The sequence below is a fragment of the Seriola aureovittata genome, chromosome 13, assembly GCF_021018895.1.
Source record: "Seriola aureovittata isolate HTS-2021-v1 ecotype China chromosome 13, ASM2101889v1, whole genome shotgun sequence".
NCBI lineage: Eukaryota > Metazoa > Chordata > Actinopteri > Carangiformes > Carangidae > Seriola > Seriola aureovittata.
This window is the reverse complement of record NC_079376.1, coordinates 19,577,572-19,599,648: the sequence shown is the minus strand read 5'-3', so window position 1 is coordinate 19,599,648 and position 22,077 is coordinate 19,577,572. Positions and strand designations below refer to the sequence as shown.

Genomic DNA, 22,077 nt, shown 5'->3' with positions numbered 1-22,077 from the left:
CATAAAACGTCATAGTATAGTAAGGCATAAAACGTCATAGTATAGTAAGAGGTAAAAAAGTCAGAAAAAAGTCATAGTATAATAAGGCATAAAAATGCCATAGTATAGTAAGGCAGAAAAAGTCATAAAAACATCATAGTATAGTAAGGCATGAAAACAGCATAGTATAGTAAGGCATAAAACGTCATAGTATAGTAAGGCATAAAACGTCATAGTATAGTAAGGCATAAAAAGTCAAAAAAAAGTCATAGTATAGTAAGGCATAAAAATGCCATAGTATAGTAAGGCAGAAAAAGTCATAAAAAAGTCATAGTATGGTAAGGCATAAAAACACCATAGTATAGTAAGGTAGAAAAAGTCATAAAAACATCATAGTATAGTAAGGCATAAAACGTCATAGTATAGTAAGGCATAAAACGTCATAGTATAGTAAGGGGTAAAAAGTCAGAAAAAAGTCATAGTATAGTAAGGCATAAAAATGCCATAGTATAGTAAGGCATAAAAAGTCAAAAAAAGTCATAGTATAGTAAGGCAGAAAAAGTCATAAAAAAGTCATAGTATAGTAAGGCATAAAAACAGCATATTATAGTAAGGTATAAAAACAGCATAGTATAGTAAGGCATAAAAACAGCATAGTATAATAAAGCATAAAAAAATCATCAAAAGGTCATAGTATAGTAAGGCATGAAAAGTAAAAAAAAAGTCATAGTATAGTAAGGCATAAAAATGCCATCGTATAGTAAGGCATAAAAAGTCATAAAAAGGTCATAGTATAGTAAGGCATAAAAACGCCATAGTATAGTAAGACAGAAAAAGTCATAAAAACATCATAGTATAGTAAGGCATAAAACGTTATAGTATAGTAAGGGGTAAAAAGTCAGAAAAAAGTCATGGTATAATAAGACATAAAAATGCCATAGTGTAGTAAGGCATGAAAACGCCATAGTATAGTAAGGCAGAAAAAATCATAAACACATAGTATAGTAAGGCATAAAAATGCCATAGTATAGTAAGGCATAAAAAGTCATAAAAAGGTCATAGTATAGTAAGGCATAAAAACGCCATAGTATAGTAAGGCATAAAAAGTCATGAAAACAGCATAGTATAATAAGGCATAAAACGTCATAGTATAGTAAAGCAGAAAAAGTCATAAAAATATCATAGTATAGTAAGGCATAAAAACAGCATAGTATAATAAAGAATAAAAAATCATCAAAAGGTCATAGTATAGTAAGGCATGAAAACAGCATAGTATGGTAAGGCATAAAACGTCATAGTATAGTAAGGGGTAAAAAGTCAGAAAAAATTCATAGTATAATATGGCACAAAAATGCCATAGTATAGTAACGCATAAAAAGTCATAAAAAGGTCATAGTATAGTAAGGCATAAAAACGCCATAGTATAGTAAGACAGAAAAAGTCATGAAAACAGCATAGTATAGTAAGGCATAAAACGTCATAGTATAGTAAGGGGTAAAGAGTCAGAAAAAAGTCATAGTATAATAAGGCATAAAAATGCCATAGTATAGTAAGGCATAAAAAGTCAAAAAAAAAAAGTCATAGTATAGTAAGGCAGAAAACGTCATAAAAAAGTCATAGTATAGTAAGGCATGATAACGCCATAGTATAGTAAGGCAGAAAAAGTCATAAAAATATCATAGTATAGTAAGGCATAAAAAATGCATATTATAGTAAGGTATAAAAACAGCATAGTATAGTAAGGCATAAAAACAGCATAGTATAATAAAGCATAAAAAAATCATCAAAAGGTCATAGTATAGTAAGGCATAAAAAGTCAAAAAAAAGTCATAGTATAGTAAGGCATAAAAATGCCATAGTATATTAAGGCATAAAAAGTCATAAAAAGGTCATAGTATAGTAAGGCATAAAAACGCCATAGTATAGTAAGGCATAAAAAGTCATGAAAACAGCATAGTATAATAAGGCATAAAACGTCATAGTATAGTAAAGCAGAAAAAGTCATAAAAATATCATAGTATAGTAAGGCATAAAAACAGCATAGTATAATAAAGAATAAAAAATCATCAAAAGGTCATAGTTTAGAAAGGCATAAAACGTCATAGTATAGTAAGCATAAAAAGTCAGAAAAAATCATAAACACATAGTATAGTAAGGCATAAAACCAGCATATTATAGTAAGGCTTAAAAAAATCATAGTATAGTAAGGTATAAAAAGTCATAAAAACATCATAGTATAGTAAGGCATAAAACGTCATAGTATAGTAAGGGGTAAAAAGTCAGAAAAAAGTCATAGTATAATAAGGCATAAAAATGCCATAGTATAGTAAGGCATAAAAAGTCAAAAAAAAGTCATAGTATAGTAAGGCAGAAAAAGTCATAAAAATATCATAGTATAGTAAGGCATAAAAACAGCATAGTATAGTAAGTCAGAAAAAATCATAAACACATAGTATAGTAAGGCATAAAACTAGCATATTATAGTAAGGTATAAAAACAGCATAGTATAGTAAGGCATAAAAACAGCATACTATAATAAAGCATAAAAAAATCATCAAAAGGTCATAGTATAGCAAGGCATAAAAAGTAAAAAAAAAGTCATAGTATAGTAAGGCATAAAAATGCCATAGTATATTAAGGCATAAAAAGTCATAAAAAGGTCATAGTATAGTAAGGCATAAAAACGCCATAGTATAGTAAGGCATAAAAAGTCATGAAAACAGCATAGTATAATAATGCATAAAACGTCATAGTATAGTAAAGCAGAAAAAGTCATAAAAATATCATAGTATAGTAAGGCATAAAAACAGCATAGTATAATAAAGAATAAAAAATCATCAAAAGGTCATAGTTTAGAAAGGCATAAAAACGTCATAGCATAAAACGGCAGAAAAAATCATAAACACATAGTATAGTAAGGCATAAAACCAGCATATTATAGTAAGGCTTAAAAAAATCATAGTATAGTAAGGTATAAAAAGTCATAAAAACATCATAGTATAGTAAGGCATAAAACGTCATAGTATAGTAAGGGGTAAAAAGTCAGAAAAAAGTCATAGTATAATAAGGCATAAAAATGCCATAGTATAGTAAGGCATAAAAAGTCAAAAAAAAGTCATAGTATAGTAAGGCAGAAAAAGTCATAAAAATATCATAGTATAGTAAGGCATAAAAACAGCATAGTATAGTAAGTCAGAAAAAATCATAAACACATAGTATAGTAAGGCATAAAACTAGCATATTATAGTAAGGTATAAAAACAGCATAGTATAGTAAGGCATAAAAACAGCATACTATAATAAAGCATAAAAAAATCATCAAAAGGTCATAGTATAGCAAGGCATAAAAAGTAAAAAAAACGTCATAGTATAGTAAGGCATAAAAATGCCATAGTTTAGTAAGGCAGAAAAAGTCATAAAAAAGTCATAGTATAGTAAGGCATAAAAACGCCATAGTATAGTAAGGCATAAAAACGCCATAGTATAGTAAGGCATAAAAAGTCATGAAAACAGCATAGTTTAATAAGGCATAAAAACACCATAGTATAGTAAGGCAGAAAAAGTCATAAAAAAGTCATAGTATGGTAAGGCATAAAAACGCCATAGTATAGTAAGGGGTAAAAAGTCAGAAAAAAGTCATAGTATAATAAGGCATAAAAATGCCATAGTATAGTAAGGCATAAAAAGTCAAAAAAAAGTCATAGTATAGTAAGGCAGAAAAAGTCATAAAAATATCATAGTATAGTAAGGCATAAAAACAGCATAGTATAGTAAGGCAGAAAAAGTCATAAAAAAGTCATAGTATGGTAAGGCATAAAAACGCCATAGTATAGTAAGGCATAAAAACGCCATAGTATAGTAAGGCATAAAAAGTCATGAAAACAGCATAGTTTAATAAGGTATAAAAACACCATAGTATAGTAAGGCAGAAAAAGTCATCAAAAGGTCATAGTATAGTAAAGCAGAAAAAGTCATAAAAACATCATAGTATAGTAAGGCATAAAAACAGCATAGTATAGTAAAGAATACAAAATCATCAAAAGGTCATAGTTTAGAAAGGCATAAAAACGTCATAGCATAATAAGGCATGGAAAGTCATAAAAACGTCATAGTATAGTAAGGCATAAAACGTCATAGTATAGTAAGGCATAAAACGTCATAGTATAGTAAGGGGTAAAAAGTCAGAAAAAAGTCATAGTATAATAAGGCATAAAAATGCCATAATATAGTAAGGCATAAAAAGTCAAAAAAAAAAAAGTCATAGTATAGTAAGGCATAAAACCAGCATATTATAGTAAGGCTTAAAAAAGTCATAGTATAGTAAGGTATAAAAACAGCATAGTATAGTAAGGCATAAAAAGTTAAAAAAAAGTCATAGTATAGTAAGTCATCAAAAGGTCATAGTATAGTAAAGCATAAAAAGTCATAAAAAAGTCATAGTATAGTAAGGCATAAAAACAGCATAGTATAGTAAGTCAGAAAAAATCATAAACACATAGTATAGTAAGGCATAAAACTAGCATATTATAGTAAGGTATAAAAACAGCATAGTATAGTAAGGCATAAAAACAGCATACTATAATAAAGCATAAAAAAATCATCAAAAGGTCATAGTATAGCAAGGCATAAAAAGTAAAAAAAAAGTCATAGTATAGTAAGGCATAAAAATGCCATAGTTTAGTAAGGCAGAAAAAGTCATAAAAAAGTCATAGTATAGTAAGGCATAAAAACGCCATAGTATAGTAAGGCATAAAAACGCCATAGTATAGTAAGGCATAAAAAGTCATGAAAACAGCATAGTATATAAGGCATAAAAACACCATAGTATAGTAAGGCAGAAAAAGTCATAAAAAAGTCATAGTATGGTAAGGCATAAAAACGCCATAGTATAGTAAGGCATAAAAACGCCATAGTATAGTAAGGGGTAAAAAGTCAGAAAAAAGTCATAGTATAATAAGGCATAAGAATGCCATAGTATAGTAAGGCATAAAAAGTCCAAAAAAAGTCATAGTATAGTAAGGCAGAAAAAGTCATAAAAAAGTCATAGTATAGTAAGGCATAAAAACAGCATAGTATAGTAAGGCAGAAAAAGTCATAAAAAAGTCATAGTATGGTAAGGCATAAAAACGCCATAGTATAGTAAGGCATAAAAACGCCATAGTATAGTAAGGCATAAAAAGTCATGAAAACAGCATAGTTTAATAAGGTATAAAAACACCATAGTATAGTAAGGCAGAAAAAGTCATCAAAATATCATAGTATAGTAAAGCAGAAAAAGTCATAAAAACATCATAGTATAGTAAGGCATAAAAACAGCATAGTATAGTAAAGAATAAAAAATCATCAAAAGGTCATAGTTTAGAAAGGCATAAAAACGTCATAGCATAATAAGGCATGGAAAGTCATAAAAACGTCATAGTATAGTAAGGCATAAAACGTCATAGTATAGTAAGGCATAAAACGTCATAGTATAGTAAGGGGTAAAAAGTCAGAAAAAAGTCATAGTATAATAAGGCATAAAAATGCCATAATATAGTAAGGCATAAAAAGTCAAAAAAAAGTCATAGTATAGTAAGGCATAAAACCAGCATATTATAGTAAGGCTTAAAAAAGTCATAGTATAGTAAGGTATAAAAACAGCATAGTATAGTAAGGCATAAAAAGTAAAAAAAAAGTCATAGTATAGTAAGTCATCAAAAGGTCATAGTATAGTAAAGCATAAAAAGTCATAAAAAAGTCATAGTATAGTAAGGCATAAAAACAGCATAGTATAGTAAGGCAGAAAAAATCATAAACACATAGTATAGTAAGGCATAAAACCAGCATATTATAGTAAGGTATAAAAACAGCATAGTATAGTAAGGCATAAAAACAGCATAGTATAATAAAGCATAAAAAAATCATCAAAAGGTCATAGTATAGTAAGGCATAAAAAGTAAAAAAAAAGTCATAGTATAGTAAGGCATAAAAATGCCATAGTATAGTAAGGCAGAAAAAGTCATAAAAAAGTCATAGTATAGTAAGGCATAAAAACGCCATAGTATAGTAAGGCATAAAAACGCCATAGTATAGTAAGGCATAAAAAGTCATGAAAACAGCATAGTTTAATAAGGCATAAAAACACCATAGTATAGTAAGGCAGAAAAAGTCATAAAAAAGTCATAGTATGGTAAGGCATAAAAACGCCATAGTATAGTAAGGCATAAAAACGCCATAGTATAGTAAGGGGTAAAAAGTCAGAAAAAAGTCATAGTATAATAAGGCATAAAAATGCCATAGTATAGTAAGGCATAAAAAGTCAAAAAAAGTCATAGTATAGTAAGGCAGAAAAAGTCATAAAAATATCATAGTATAGTAAGGCATAAAAACAGCATAGTATAGTAAGGCAGAAAAAGTCATAAAAAAGTCATAGTATGGTAAGGCATAAAAACGCCATAGTAATAGTAAGGCATAAAAACGCCATAGTATAGTAAGGCATAAAAAGTCATGAAAACAGCATAGTTTAATAAGGTATAAAAACACCATAGTATAGTAAGGCAGAAAAAGTCATCAAAAGGTCATAGTATAGTAAAGCAGAAAAAGTCATAAAAACATCATAGTATAGTAAGGCATAAAAACAGCATAGTATAGTAAAGCATAAAAAGTCATAAAAAAGTCATAGTATAGAAAGGCATAAAAACGTCATAGCATAGTAAGGCATGGAAAGTCATAAAAAACGTCATAGTATAGTAAGGCATAAAAACGTCATAGTATAGTAAGGCATAAAAACGTCATAGTATAGTAAGGGGTAAAAAGTCAGAAAAAAGTCATAGTATAATAAGGCATAAAAAGGTCATAATATAGTAAGGCATAAAAAGTCAAAAAAAAGTCATAGTATAGTAAGGCATAAAAACAGCATATTATAGTAAGGCATAAAAAGTCATAGTATAGTAAGGTATAAAAACAGCATAGTATAATAAGGCATAAAAAGTAAAAAAAAAGTCATAGTATAGTAAAGCATAAAAAATCATCAAAAGGTCATAGTATAGTAAAGCATAAAAAGTCATAAAAAAGTCATAGTATAGTAAGGCAGAAAAAAATCATCAAAAGGTCATAGTATAGTAAAGCATAAAAAGTCAAAAAAAAGTCATAAAAAAGTCATAGTATAGCGATGTATAAAAATTCATAAAGAATACAGAAGGGCATGAAAACGTCATAGTATAGTAAGGCATGACAACTTATAAAAAGGTCATAATATAGTAATGCATAATATAGTCATAGTATAGTGAGGCATAAAAATTCATAAAGAATACAGAAGGTCATGAAAAGGTCATAGTATAGTAAGGCATAAAAAGTCAGAAAAAAGTCATAGTATAGAAAGGCATAAAACCAGCATAGTATAGTAAGCTATAAAAACAGCATATTATAGTAAAGCATAAAAAATCATTAAAAGGTCATAGTATAGTAAGGCAGAAAAAGTTATAAAAATATCATAGTATAGTAAGGCATAAAACCAGAATAGTATAGTAAGGTATAAAAACAGCATAGTATAGTAAGGCAGGAAAAATCATAAATACATAGTATAGTAAGGCATAAAACCATGATATTGTAGTAAGGTATAAAAACAGAATAGTATAGTAAGGCATAAAAAATCATCAAAAGGTCATAGTATAGTAAGGCAGAAAAAGTCATAAAAAAGTCATAGTATAGTAAGGCATAAAAACGTCATAGTATAGTAAAGCATAAAAAATCATGAAAACAGCATAGTATAATAAGGCATAAAAGCACCATAGTATAGTAAGGCAGAAAAAGTCATCGAAAGGTCATAGTATAGTAAGGCATAAAAAGTCAGAAAAAAGTCATAGTATAGTAAGGCAGAAAATGCCATAGTATAGTAAGGCATGGAAAGTCATAAAAAAGTCAGAAAAAAGTCATAGTATAATAAGGCAGAAAATGCCATAGTATAGTAAGGCAGAAAAAAGTCATAAAAACATCATAGTATAGTAAGGCATAAAAACAGCATCGTATAATAAAGCATAAAAAATCATCAAAAGGTCATAATATAGTAAGGCAGAAAAACGTCATAGCATAGTAAGGCATTGAGAGTCATAAAAAGGTCATAATGTAGTAATGCGTAATATAGTCATAGTATAGTGAGGAATAAAAATTCATAAAGAATACAGAAGGGCATGAAAACGTCATAGCATAGTAAGGCAGAAAAAGTCATAAAAACATCATAGTATAGTAAAGCATTAAAATTCATACAGACGATATTATATAGTAAAGCATAAAACGCCATAGTATAGTAAGGGGTAAAAAGTCAGAAAAAAATCATAGTAAAATAGGGATAAAAATGCCATAGTATAAGGCAGAAAAAATCATCAAAAGGTCATAGTATAGTAAAGCATAAAAAGTCAAAAAAAAAGTCACAGTATAGTAAGGCAAAAAAAGTCATAAAAATATCATAGTATAGTAAGGCATAAAAACAGCATAGTATAGTAAGGCATAAAACCAGGATATTATAGTAAGATATAAAAACAGCATAGTATAGTAAGGCATAAAAACAGAATAGTATAGTAAGGCATAAAAAATCATCAAAAGGTCATAATATAGTAAGGTAAAAAACAGAATAGTATAGTAAGGCAGAAAAAATCATAAACACATAGTATAGTAAGGCATAAAACCAGGATATTATAGTAAGGTATAAAAACAGCATAGTATAGTAAGGCAGAAAAAGTCATCAAAAGGTCATAGTATAGTAAGGCATAAAAAGTCATAAAAAAGTCATAGTATAGTAAGGCATAAAAACAGCATAGTATAGTAAGGCAGAAAAAATAATCAAAAGGTCATAGTATATAGTAAGGCATAAAAATGTCATAGCATAGTAAGGCATGGAAAGTCATAAAAAGGTCATAATATAGTAATGCGTAATATAGTCATAGTATAGCAAGGCATAAAAATGCCATAGTATAGTAAGGCAGAAAAAGTCATAAAAAAGTCATAGTATGGTAAGGCATAAAAAGTCATAGTATGGTAAGGCATAAAAAGTCATGAAAACAGCATAGTTTAATAAGGCATAAAAACACCATAGTATAGTAAGGCATAAAAAGTCAGAAAAAAGTCATAGTATAGTAAGGCAGAAAATGCCATAGTATAGTAAGGCATAAAAACGCCATAGTATAGTAAGGGGTAAAAAAGTCAGAAAAAAGTCATAGTATAGAAAGGCATTAAACCAGCATAGTATAGTAAAGCATTAAAATTCATACAGACGATATTATATAGTAAAGCATAAAAAATCATCAAAAGGTCATAGTATAGTAAGGCAGAAAAAGTCATAAAAAAGTCATAAAAATATCATAGTATAGTAAGGCATAAAACCAGAATAGTATAGTAAGGTATAAAAACAGCATAGTATAGTAAGGCAGGAAAAATCATAAACACATAGTATAGTTAAGCATAAAACCATGATATTGTAGTAAGGTATAAAAACAGAATAGTATAGTAAGGCATAAAAAATCATCAAAAGGTCATAGTATAGTAAGGCAGAAAAAGTCATAAAAAAGTCATAGTATAGTAAGGCATAAAAACGTCATAGTATAGTAAAGCATAAAAAGTCATGAAAACAGCATAGTATAATAAGGCATAAAAGCACCATAGTATAGTAAGGCAGAAAAAGTCATCGAAAGGTCATAGTATAGTAAGGCATAAAAAGTCAGAAAAAAGTCATAGTATAGTAAGGCAGAAAAATGCCATAGTATAGTAAGGCAGAAAAAGTCAGAAAAAAGTCATAGTATAATAAGGCAGAAAATGCCATAGTATAGTAAGGCAGAAAAAGTCATAAAAACATCATAGTATAGTAAGGCATAAAAACAGCATCGTATAATAAAGCATAAAAAATCATCAAAAGGTCATAATATAGTAAGGCAGAAAAACGTCATAGCATAGTAAGGCATTGAGAGTCATAAAAAGGTCATAATGTAGTAATGCGTAATATAGTCATAGTATAGTGAGGAATAAAAATTCATAAAGAATACAGAAGGGCATGAAAACGTCATAGCATAGTAAGGCAGAAAAAGTCATAAAAACATCATAGTATAGTAAAGCATTAAAATTCATACAGACGATATTATATAGTAAAGCATAAAACGCCATAGTATAGTAAGGGGTAAAAAGTCAGAAAAAAATCATAGTAAAATAGGGATAAAAATGCCATAGTATAAGGCAGAAAAAGTCATAAAAACATCATAGTATAGTAAGGCATAAAAACAGTATAGTAAGGCATAAAAAATCATCAAAAGGTCATAGTATAGTAAGGCATAAAAACGTCATAGCATAGTAAGGCATGGAAAGTCATAAAAAGGTTATAATACAGTAATGCGTAATATAGTCACAGCATAGCGAGGCTTAAAAATTCATAAAGATTACAGAAGGGCATGAAAACGTCATAGTATAGTAAGGCATGACAAGTTATAAAAAGGTCATAATATAGTAATGCATAATATAGTCATAGTATAGTGAGGCATAAAAATTCATAAAGAATACAGAAGGTCATGAAAAGGTCATAGTATAGTAAGGCATAAAAAGTCAGAAAAAAGTCATAGTATAGTAAGGTATAAAAACAGCATAGTATAGTGAGGCATAAAAAAATCATCAAAGGGTCATAATAAAGTAAGGCATAAAAAGTCAGAAAAAAGTCATAGTATAGTAAGGCATAAAAACGCCATAGTATAGTAAGGCATAAAAAGTCATGAAGACAGCACAGTTTAATAAGGCATAAAAACACCATAGTATAGTAAGGTAAAAAAAGTCATAAAAACATCATAGTATAGTAAGGCATAAAACGTCATAGTATAGTAAGGCATAAAACGTCATAGTATAGTAAGGGGTAAAAAGTCAGAAAAAAGTCATAGTATAATAAGGCATAAAAATGCCATAGTATAGTAAGGTAGAAAAAGTCATAAAAACATCATAGTATAGTAAGGCATAAAAACTTCATAGTATAGTAAGGCATCAAAATTCATAAAGACAATATTATATAGTAAGGCATAAAACGCCATAGTGTAGTAAGGGGTAAAAAGTCAGAAAAAAATCATAGCATAATAAGGCATAAAAACGGCATAGTATAGTTAGGCAGAAAAAGTCATAAAAACATCATAGTATAGTCAGGGATAAAAACAGCATAGTATAGTAAGGCAGAAAAAATAATCAAAAGGTCATAGTATATAGTAAGGCATAAAAATGTCATAGCATAGTAAGGCATGGAAAGTCATAAAAAGGTCATAATATAGTAATGCGTAATATAGTCATAGTATAGCGAGGCATAAAAATTCATAAAGAATACAGAAGGGCATGAAAACGTCATAGTATAGTAAGGCATGACAAGTCATAAAAAGATCATAATATAGTAATGCATAATATAGTCATAGTATAGTGAGGCATAAAAATTCATAAAGAATACAGAAGGGCATGAAAAGGTCATAGTGTAACGGGTGAGGTTTGGACCCAAAAGCAGCACCGACAAGAACCGATGTATTGGAAATCACTTTTATTGTCAGCAGAAGCAGGTAAATAAGCACAGTTCAGTTCTAAGGGGAATGGCAGTCTTTGAGGGGCTTGGGGAAAATCCGCGGGCCCGGAATGAAGCTGTTGATGAGGCAGCCGTACCAGGCAGAGGACCGAAGAACCAGCAGGAAAGTTCTCACGCTGCAACAGTGGAGGCGAAGGACTCAGAGCAGCCCCGAGAACAGGCAGACGAAGACCAGGAAGGGGCAAGGCAGATTCGTGGTCAAAAACAGAAGGGCTGAAGTATTTACCAGGGCAGAGACAAGGCGGGTAGGTCGGGAACAGGCAGGGTCGGAACCGGGAGATCAGTCGAAGGGTAATCGCTGGAGAGTCTTGCATGGGGACAAAGAACAATCTGGCAGTGAGTGTGGAGGAGAGTGGAGCTTTTAACCAGGCTTGATTGCTGATGAGCTGCAGCTGAGTGAAGAGGTGAATGGAGTGACTGACGAGGTGGGTGTGGTTGGCAGCTGGGGTGAGCAAGGGAGTAGTGAGTGAAGAACTACTGAAGGCAGGTATGTATGGAGGACAAACCATGACACATAGTATAGTAAGGTATAAAAAGTCAGAAAAAAGTCATAGTATAGTAAGGCATAAAAACGCCATAGTATAATAAAGCAGAAAAAGTCATAAAAACATCATAGTATAGTGAGGCATAAAACCAGCATAGTATAGTAAGCTATAAAAACAGCATATTATAGTAAAGCATAAAAAATCATCAAAAGGTCATAGTATAGTAAGGCAGAAAAAGTCATAAAAACATCATAGTATAGTAAGGCATAAAACCAGAATAGTATAGTAAGGTATAAAAAGTCAGAAAAAAGGCATACTATAGTAAGGCATAAAAACGCCATAGTATAGTAAGGCAGAAAAAATCATCAAAAGGTCATAGTATATAGTAAGGTATAAAAATGTCATAGCATAGTAAGGCATGAAAAGTCATAAAAACGTCATAATATAGAAATGCATAATATAGTCATAGTATACTGAGGCATAAAAATTCATAAAGAATACAGAAAGGCATGAAAAGGTCATAGTATAGTAAGGCATTAAAAGTTAGAAAAAAGTCATAGTATATTAAGGCATAAAAACGCCATAGTATAGTAAGGAAGAAAAAGTCATTAAAATATCATAGTATAGTAAGGCATAAAAACAGCATAGTATAGTAAGGCATAAGAAATCATCAAAAGGTCATATTATAGTAAGGCATAAAAACGTCATAACATAGTAAGCCATGAAAAGTTATAAAAACATCATAATATAGTAAGTCACAAAAAGTCATCAAAAGGTCATAGTATATTAAGGCATAAAAACGTTATAACATAGTAATGCATAACATAGTCATAGAATAGCGAGGCATAAAAATTAATAAAGAATACAGAAGGGCATGAAAACGTCATAGTATAGTAAGGCATAAAAATGCCATAGTATAGTAAGGCAGAAAAAGTCATAAAAACATCATAGTATAGTGAGGCATAAAACCAGCACAGTATAGTAAGGTATAAAAACAGCATACTATAGTAAGGCATAAAACCAGCATAGTATAGTAAGGTATAATAACAGCTTAGTATGGTAAGGCATAAAAAATCATCAAAAGGTAATATTATAGTAAGGCATAAAAACGTCATAGCATAGTAAGCCATGAAAAGTCATAAAAACATCATAAAATAGTAAGGTACAAAAAGTAATCAAAAGGTCATAGTATATTAAGGCATAAAAACGTTATAACATAGTAATACATAATATAGTCATACTATAGCGAGGCATAGAAATTCATAAAAAGGTCAGAAAATAGTAATGCATTAAATAGTCATATTATATCAAGGTATAAAAAGTCATAAAGATAACATAGTATAGAATGGCATTAAAACTTTATATTATAGTAAGGCATAACAATGTCATAGTATAGTAAGGCATAAAAAGTCAGAAAAAAGATCATAGAATATTTAGGCATAAAATTTCTAGTATTGTGAGGCATTAGAGTTTCCTTTTATTCTACTGTGCCTGTCATGAAATGCCATCAAAACATCATTGTATATTTAGTCATAAAAACATAATATTTTAGTAAGGCATAAAAATGTTAAGGCATAAATAAACGCATAGTATTAATGTTGACATTTTCATCGGATTTTTAGACAGACTCATTCATAATTTGTTCTCCACCATTTTAGTTTTTACTCCTGCTAGCAACCTGACTGTAGCCTACAGAAGACAGAAGCCAGGGTTATCCTGCTAGCTAACACTAGCTAATATGGTTAAATAACATCAGGTGACATTTTTCTGACGACGTCAGGTACCATTGTGATATTCTCACATGTCGTGAGCCTTCAGATAGCCCCTGTCCTTGTCAATCAAATGTTAGCATGCCTAAATTGGTCGTCTTGGAGATGTAGCCTCTTGGAGGGTACATTGATCTAATATGATTTCCCATATGGTACGTATACAGATTGCAATGATAGAGGTGGCAATTGTACAACTCAAAATAATAATTTTTGAAACAATGGGTCTTTGACAACTGTTGCAGATTTCATCAGCTGTCTTGAAACTCTTGCTGTTCAGGGAAATTGTTCAGCTAACTGTTGCTTGCTAATGCAGCTACAAAGAATTCCCAACTGTTCACATAAAACATGCATCAGAAATTTCTTTAGTCTGTGTGATTGATGTCTTTGGTTTAGATTGTGGCAACAGGGGTGTGCCACACGGATCTTTACCACCTCTTTGAGGGCATGCACAAAGATGGCTTCCCATCAGTCCTTGGCCATGAAGGAGCTGGTATTGTGGAGAGCGTCGGGCCAGGAGTCACTGAATTTCAGCCTGGTCAGTTAAAACTTAAAACCCCAGTTTTCATTTGTCTAATTACTTGTATTTCTTTGCCTGTAAGACTTAGTGACAATGGCTAGATCAAAACCATAGAGTCCACCTTTTCACATTTGATTTATTAGTTTGTAAATTGGCCTAAAAATAATGAAAGTAATGTTGTGTAATAAGTAATGGCTACATTGTTTTTGAATTTCAGGAGACAAGGTGATTCCTCTGTTCATTTCCCAGTGTAGAGAATGTCGCTTTTGTAAGAATCCTAAGACCAACCAGTGTGAAAAAGGATGGTGAGCTCATCTTTTTCATCTCATCTCTTAGTATCCAGGATGTGTGCATCATGTTACAGACCTATTTGATAGTGCATTAACATTGTAAGCATTACATTATGTGCTTACATATGTCATAGTGGTCTCTATTATAAACGATGTGGGTATGTGATAAGGAATAAATCGGTCCGACAAATTCTGGATTTTTCTCTTAACTTTAGAGAACACAGATCTATCAAACCATTACACTTCTATTTGAGCCCCACTAATTCTGCTCACTCCCTCTTTCAACTCAACCCCATGGGCTCCCTCCTGCCTAAGCAATGCCCACCAGCTATAGGAGCTGATAACACTGAATATGTGCAAACAAGGTTATAGACAGTAATTACATAAAAATATGCTAAACTTACTTTGAGCAGTTATGTCGACATAACACAGTCCAACCTGTGTTTCGGCAATAATGTTTAACTAACACAATTTCAATCTCACACTATGTCAGCACAAATTTAGGTGGTTTCGGATTACTCAGAACATTTTTCTTGCTTTCCTCCAACAGAAGCAATGGACAAATGTAGCCTCAGATGTTTTCATTTTAATTAATTCTCTGTTCAGGGCTTCTGGTCGACATGCTATGATGGCATCAGCAGACTCCAGGTTTACCTGTAAGGGGAAGAAGGTGCTGCAGTTTATGGGCACCAGCACTTTCTCACAGTACACTGTGATGAACCAGATCGCTATAGCAAAGATCGACCCCACTGCCCCTCTGGACAAAGTCTGTCTCCTTGGATGTGGCATTTGCACAGGATTTGGAGCAGCAGTTAATACTGCTAAGGTTTGTATGTCTTATTGTTGGGCATAGTCCAACATGTATTGGTGAAGGCTAATACCTGCTGTAATGAATTCTTCTCACACCATCCTGAGATAATTTATTTTCTCAGACATTGGAAATTAACCATGTTTATTACTGTAAAGAACACCAAGAAGTCCAGAAGTCTAAAGTGACATGTTTAGTTATTGCCACTTTAGGTTGAACCAGGCTCCACCTGTGCTGTGTTTGGCCTGGGAGCTGTGGGATTGGCTGCAGTCATGGGCTGCAAGTCTGCAGGAGCCAAGAGGATTTTCGCTGTTGACATCAATCCAGACAAGTTTGAGAAGGCCAAGGTGTTCGGTGCGACTGACTTTGTGAACCCCAAGGATCACGATAAACCCATCAGCCAAGTGCTGGCTGAGATGACTAATGGAGGAGTGGACTACTCCCTGGAGTGTGTTGGGAATGTGACAGTCATGGTGAGGCATACAGAGAGGTTTATATAAGACACAAGATTTGAAGGCTCATTGTAATTGAGGTTATTTCTCAAGAAGAAGTCTAACTACTACATTTTCTCAGTTACTTTGGGGATTTGAACCCCTGTGGTTACAAGGCCACTGACTTTGTGATGTCTCTGATCATCTAGCGCAGCGCCTTGGAGTCTTGTGTGAAAGGCTGGGGTGTCAGCGTGTTGGTTGGCTGGACAGACTTGTATGACGTTGCCACTCGACCCATTCAGCTCATCGCTGGACGCACATGGAAGGGCTCCCTGTTTGGAGGTGAGACGCATCGCACTAATTAAAAACCCTACTGCAGCTGTCATGGTCATAGGTGGTTATTTGTCATTTTTGATTGGTTGTCAGTCTCACGAGGGTGGGTCTTACTTAACATGAGCTGGAGATGTGGATGTGTAAGATTGCAGATGCAGATTTCGTTATGCATTCATACTGCAGATGAATGCATAAATAAACTTTTTGTTAAGACCTTGAAGGATAATGAATGATTACCCTAATCCCTTAAGCATTTTTATTATTATTTGTCTGCTGTCGAGTGAGAAGCACTGCAGGGAACAAATTGAATGACAACAGATAATTAATTAAGTTAACTGATTAGGTTTCAGGTAAGGCCAACTTCCTTTTCTTGCTGATTGGTAATCCAAGGCATTTCTCCTATATATTGTTAATAGCTGTGCAGTAGCCGCTTAAAATGATTTGACCCATGCTGTGACATATTTGGGAATCTTGTTCAGGATTTCATGAAAGCCGGCTTTTGTTTGTGTGGGGTTTTGTTTTGTGAGCTAATACAGCTAATGTGCTTTTGCCAATGTGTTAACAGGAAGGGAAAAGTCTCCCAAGTTGTATTCAACTCACTAGAAAAGGATTCACTGCCAGGTTTAGATATAGGAAGGTTTGAGTTATTAATGGATTAGCCACTCAGCTCAAGAACCCTCACTTGCATAGTTGTGTGTATGGCAAACTATTTGTAGCATTAGCATTAGTTACAGGAAGCTAGTACAGAGAGAGGATAGAGGTTTTGAGTGACAATCAGTGATCAGTCTCTTGATTACTTATGAGTGAACAATTGGTGGGAGACATGATGCTGATGATAGTGTGTTGTTTGTGCCTTGTTAGAGGCCAGTTTGTACAGTGTGGGCTTGGTGGTTGCAGTTCAGTATTTATTTCCGTATAATGCTCAAATGCATGGCTGTTTGGCAGTTTTTGTTTATCAACAGCTGTAGCAGTGCCTTAAACATCCCATATTTGACACTTTTCCAGTATTTTATTTGAAATTTTAATATCTACAAGAAGATATATTTAAAAAGATAAGATATATTTATGGTTTTAAGAATCAAAAACCATCTCAATGTAGTTTTACATCCCTTCTCTCCGGAGCTCTAGTAACAAGAGGTCTGTGATTGGCTCTTTTCTAAGTGATTGAATAAAAATATAGCAGATTTCAGGTAAACACTGAGGAGAAACTGAGGGTAATGGGTTTAAATAGGCCCGGCTTGGGGCATGGCTGGGAGGGATGACTGCTTTGTTGTGACATCAAAAAGTTACAGAAGTCCTAAAGGCTAATTTTAAGGCTCAGTCTCTGTGGACTGAGTGCTTTGATACTTTCACAGTATTAATATAGAACCTAGACCTGCTTTATAATCAAAAATGACATGGAAATATCACTTGATATGGGACCTTTAATGGTGTCTGATTAGGGACAGGAAGTTGGGGATGGGAGGGTGTAACCTATGCTAGTTGGTGTCATTTTATTATGTGTGTGCTCTCTGTGGCTCAGGTTTTAAGAGTAAGGATGGTGTGCCTCAGATGGTTAAAGCCTACCTGGACAAAAAGGTGAAGCTGGATGAGTTTATCACTCACAACATGACCTTGGGCCAGGTCAATGATGCCATTGAACTGATGAAGCACGGCAAATGGTGTGTTCATACTTTCTCCACTATTGATGATTTACCAGCTAGCTGCAAACATGAACAATTAACAAGTGTCTGTTTTGTTTTTCGTCCACAGCATTCGGACAGTCCTGAGTGTTTCTCCACAATGACACCACTATGTTGCTTTCAGTGAAGACCAAAATCATCATCACCTGCAACTGCGTCTGTACTGAACCTCAGCACAGTATTCATACACACATTACCATGCACATAATAATGGGATCTGCACAGTGTATGTACATGCCTGACCTTGAACAACCAACACCTTCTAGTGGATTATGTGCAGATTGTCACTGTGAGAATCATCTGTAGTGTTCCTGTAAGCAAAAGCTAAAAATGTCAAAAGTGCTTATGGAGCAAAATAAATGGTCCAAACAGATGTGTTGTGGTTTTGTTGTGTTGTATGTATGTATGAAACCTTCTATACAATGTCACTAAGCTCCGCATTGCATTGTGTATTGTGTGACCAAAGTGTTGCTGTCAGTCTAACAGTTTTAGCTCAGATTCACTCAGATCACCCTGGTTGTCTCATTGTAATAACTAGGCAGGTGGCTTTGGATTTATTCTGCCAGGATAGTGACATTAATTTCTTTTCATTTTTATTTTATTTGACAAAAAAACACTTTGCAATAACACCGTAAGGGCAATGAAAACCTTTTTTTTCCTACTCCTTACTGTAAGTGATGGATTTAAGTGAACAGTTGTGGTTATTTTATAGAGGGTTTCTTGTATTTGTGTTCTGTGTGTGCTCTTCTCACTGGCCTGAAATGTGCAGGGCAGAGTTGGAAGATGATGATGTCACATATTTCATTGCACCAATTTAATATTTCGATCTAATAATCCTGTTTGGCTGTTTAGCTTACATACTTGCTGATATTTTAAAACTGAATCTTTTCACTTTTGAAGAGAAATCAACTAACAATAAACTGTAACTATGGGTTATAATAACCTGAACAACTCAGCTCCATAAAGCCTCCTCATATGTTGCCCAAATTTGAGTAATAGGCACTGATAACATAACGCTTTTTCTGTACAGTCCTTGCCCATCAGAATCTTTTGGTCCTGCAGCTCTCTTTCTTCTGTCTCAACTCCTCTCTCATTTTTGTTGCAGAAATGGCCACAGCTGGAAAGAAGGGTACGTAATTCAATATAGGAGTGCTCATATGTAAAACTGTGATGCTTTTTTCAGATAGACAGACAAACCTTGCATCAGTGTATTTTACGTGATTATGAGATTCTTAAGTGATCATGAAATATTTTCAAATTTCTGTGTATTTTATGTTTGTGTATGTGATGTTAATTCAATGATTCTTTTAATTACTGCAACAACAAAAAAATTCCCTGCTCTGACCCACCCTTGGGCCAACGTTACTCAACATTTGCAGTTCACAATAAAAGGCTGAGTGAGAGGGAGAGTGCTGAACAGGTCATCTGTGGTTTTCAATAAGTAGTGCATACATGAAACTGTAGGTGTTATAGTCTACAAATATAGTTGATTAACTAGGCTATGTAGTTGTAGTTTTCCATTATATGTCTGACTTCTAATAGCAGGACTTGTATTCCCTGTAATGTAAACTTTGTCACTGTTGTGTAATCTTTTATCTTTTAATCTGATATTAGTGGCCATATATTTCACACTTGTTGCAGTCTCGTCCTTCTATCCCCTCGATGAAATGTTTCATGTCCTATTTTCACTTGGCTCCAAACAATTTTACGTAACTGTTTATATTGGCAACTGTGAGAGGCTAGTTAGTAAAAAAGATAATGGTGGAAGTCACAGTGGAGTAAAAACACTCAAAAATTAGGAAAAAACACTTCATGTGTGATAAACACATTTATCAAGTGTTTCAACATCTGATTTACCAACCCTACATTAAATTATGCTGTTAAAGCTCAAATTTGCCAAATACCTCATGTGTACACCTGTGAGTAAGGTTAATTTCATTAACGAAAACTGTGATGAAAAACATTGTCAGGGACTTGGAATTTGGTCAGAGGAAAGGGAGGACAGGCTCCTGTCAATCTTAGAAAAAATTGTGAAAAACATGTAATGAAATGATTGTGTGCATTTCTATTTATTTATATATTTATTAAAATGATCTATCTATGAAGTATCAAATAGTCTATGTTTTTAAAAAAAAAAAACAATTGCTAAAAGGACAGCCATTAGTCCTGTTATATACCCACTTCCTTGATATTGATATGTGATGTTTCATCATTGTCTATGCAACTTTACATGTTTTGTAAAAAATAACAATATACACTGTTATCCTAAAAAATCCTAACTTGCAAAATTATCTGACAAAAAATTTGAATTTTCTAGATGAGATAAATACAAAGAGTGGCAGAGTCTCAATCTGTGAAGGAAGTGGTTGCGGGGATCATCTATTTCCAGTAGCAGGGAATGATTGTTTTTTAAAGGTAATCATGCTCTGCGAGCGTAACCACCAGCACCTCAGGAGCAGACACAGAATCTGAAAGCTGCTCTCTCACTTGCTCCCCACTGGGATCCGGCTGCTGATGATGGGGCTGTTCATTGTTGTCATATCCCATGTCTGATCCAGCATGTCACCACAGTATAGAGCAATGTTGTGCAAAATTGCACAGCATGCCACAACCCCAGGGGTAAGGGCATGTTTTACCTCTGTTGCCTTAAAAAAATATTGCCCCCACCATCTTGTCTCTTATTATTCCAAAGGCACATTCGGTTATTGAACGGGCCTTGGCATAGTTGAACTTATTTCCACTACCCTCACCACAGGTTCCTGGTGCAGTGTTACAATGGCAGGAGTAATGGGGTACCCACTGACACCAAGGAGAAAATTGTGAAACTGAACTGGACATTGAAGTATAGTATGTGTTTGTATGTGTAACCCATGGAAAGCCACTTGCACTATTCCACTATTGCACTGCCAGGTTAGGCCTGGTCTCTCCACTTCGGCAGGTCGGCGGGATAAAACACTTGCAGGAGCAGAGCTGGACAAAGTGTTTGGTTTCCCCGCATGTCTTTCGGTTGTTTGTTGAACTTTCTACACTCAGCGGTGAATTAAATCTGCAAAATATTGGCAAAATTTCAAGAGCTTCTGCTGACATTGTTTAGCATTAGCATGATGTTTTGGTGCTAGCTCTGTTAGCTTTGCAGCAATGCATAGAAAAAACTGCCAATTCAAGGCACATACCGGTATAATCAGATTTGGATGTAAACCATGCAGTCATGGTTTGAATGTAGAGCTTTTGATTTTAGCCTTGTATTTATTTGTGTTCTGTAACTGATTGATTAGTGATATCTCTGGCTCTTGTGAAAACCTTGACAAAAGTACAGTGAACTTTAAAATTAGAGATGTTAACAGATCTTTTATAGGTCAGTTTTTTTTTAGCTCCTATTATCTGGATCATTTTGATTGGAATCACCAACCACCCTTGATGGCACACTACCCTGAAACAAGATGAACCTCACTTCCACCGTGTAGGAGTAGATCAAATGAACTGATTTTCACAGTATGTGGTAAAAAAAAAAAAAAAGAAAAGAAAAAAAGACACAAGACCATTTGATTTTTGTTCCCCTCCCAACTCAAGTTAACTTTGAATATTTGGGAATTAACAGAAATGGCTTAATTCTGGTTTCTGTTTTTTTTCTTTAAAATACCACAATACAATATATATCATTTGAAACACATGACAACATGACAAAAGATTGCAGGATGTAGGAGAGGAGAACAGTCTACATTTCCATTAGAAAAACAGAAACAAAGAAAAAACAAAGAGAGTACAACAAATAATGTCCAACATAAATACACACAAAGAAAATGCAATCATAAACCCTCCCTTCATTCTGCTCAGTACATTGTATACGACGGTAAAGGTTGCGATGGAAAATAAGAAACGAGGTGAAAAATAATAATGGACAAAGAATATCCAAAATGTCTGTATAAGCATGATAGTATGCATGCATGTGCAAGTGCTTAGTGCCAGAATACATGTATGTGCAAGTGAAGTATTCAGTTTTGGTCTAGGCGGCTTTGCATAGTTTTGGTTTAATCTCACCACTGAGTTTTCAGCTGCAGCAGACAGCGAAAAAAGGTCTAAAACACACTGTACTCTCCCTTCGCCCCACCAAACAGCAGACAAAGTTAGCTAATGAACATAAGGAGCATCTAGCAACCAAACAACCAGATATTACATGCCTTCAGAAGACTAAAAGCAGAGCTGAAAAGAGCTCTGTAA

At 33.2% G+C, this 22,077-nt stretch overlaps 1 protein-coding gene across 1 annotated transcript in view; it reads left to right on the top strand.

The window, feature by feature from the left end:
* LOC130180414 (alcohol dehydrogenase 1) overlaps positions 1-18,232 on the top strand; it is a 41,973-nt gene extending 23,741 nt beyond the window's left edge. Inside the window, exons 3-9 of the mRNA XM_056393921.1 lie at positions 14,192-14,333; positions 14,533-14,620; positions 15,212-15,431; positions 15,626-15,886; positions 16,054-16,186; positions 17,700-17,838; positions 17,930-18,232. Coding sequence (XP_056249896.1) covers positions 14,192-14,333; positions 14,533-14,620; positions 15,212-15,431; positions 15,626-15,886; positions 16,054-16,186; positions 17,700-17,838; positions 17,930-17,963 — 1,017 coding nt within the window. The 3' untranslated portion in view covers positions 17,964-18,232. The remainder of the gene's footprint in view (positions 1-14,191; positions 14,334-14,532; positions 14,621-15,211; positions 15,432-15,625; positions 15,887-16,053; positions 16,187-17,699; positions 17,839-17,929) is intronic.
* The last annotated feature ends 3,845 nt before the right edge of the window (positions 18,233-22,077 follow it).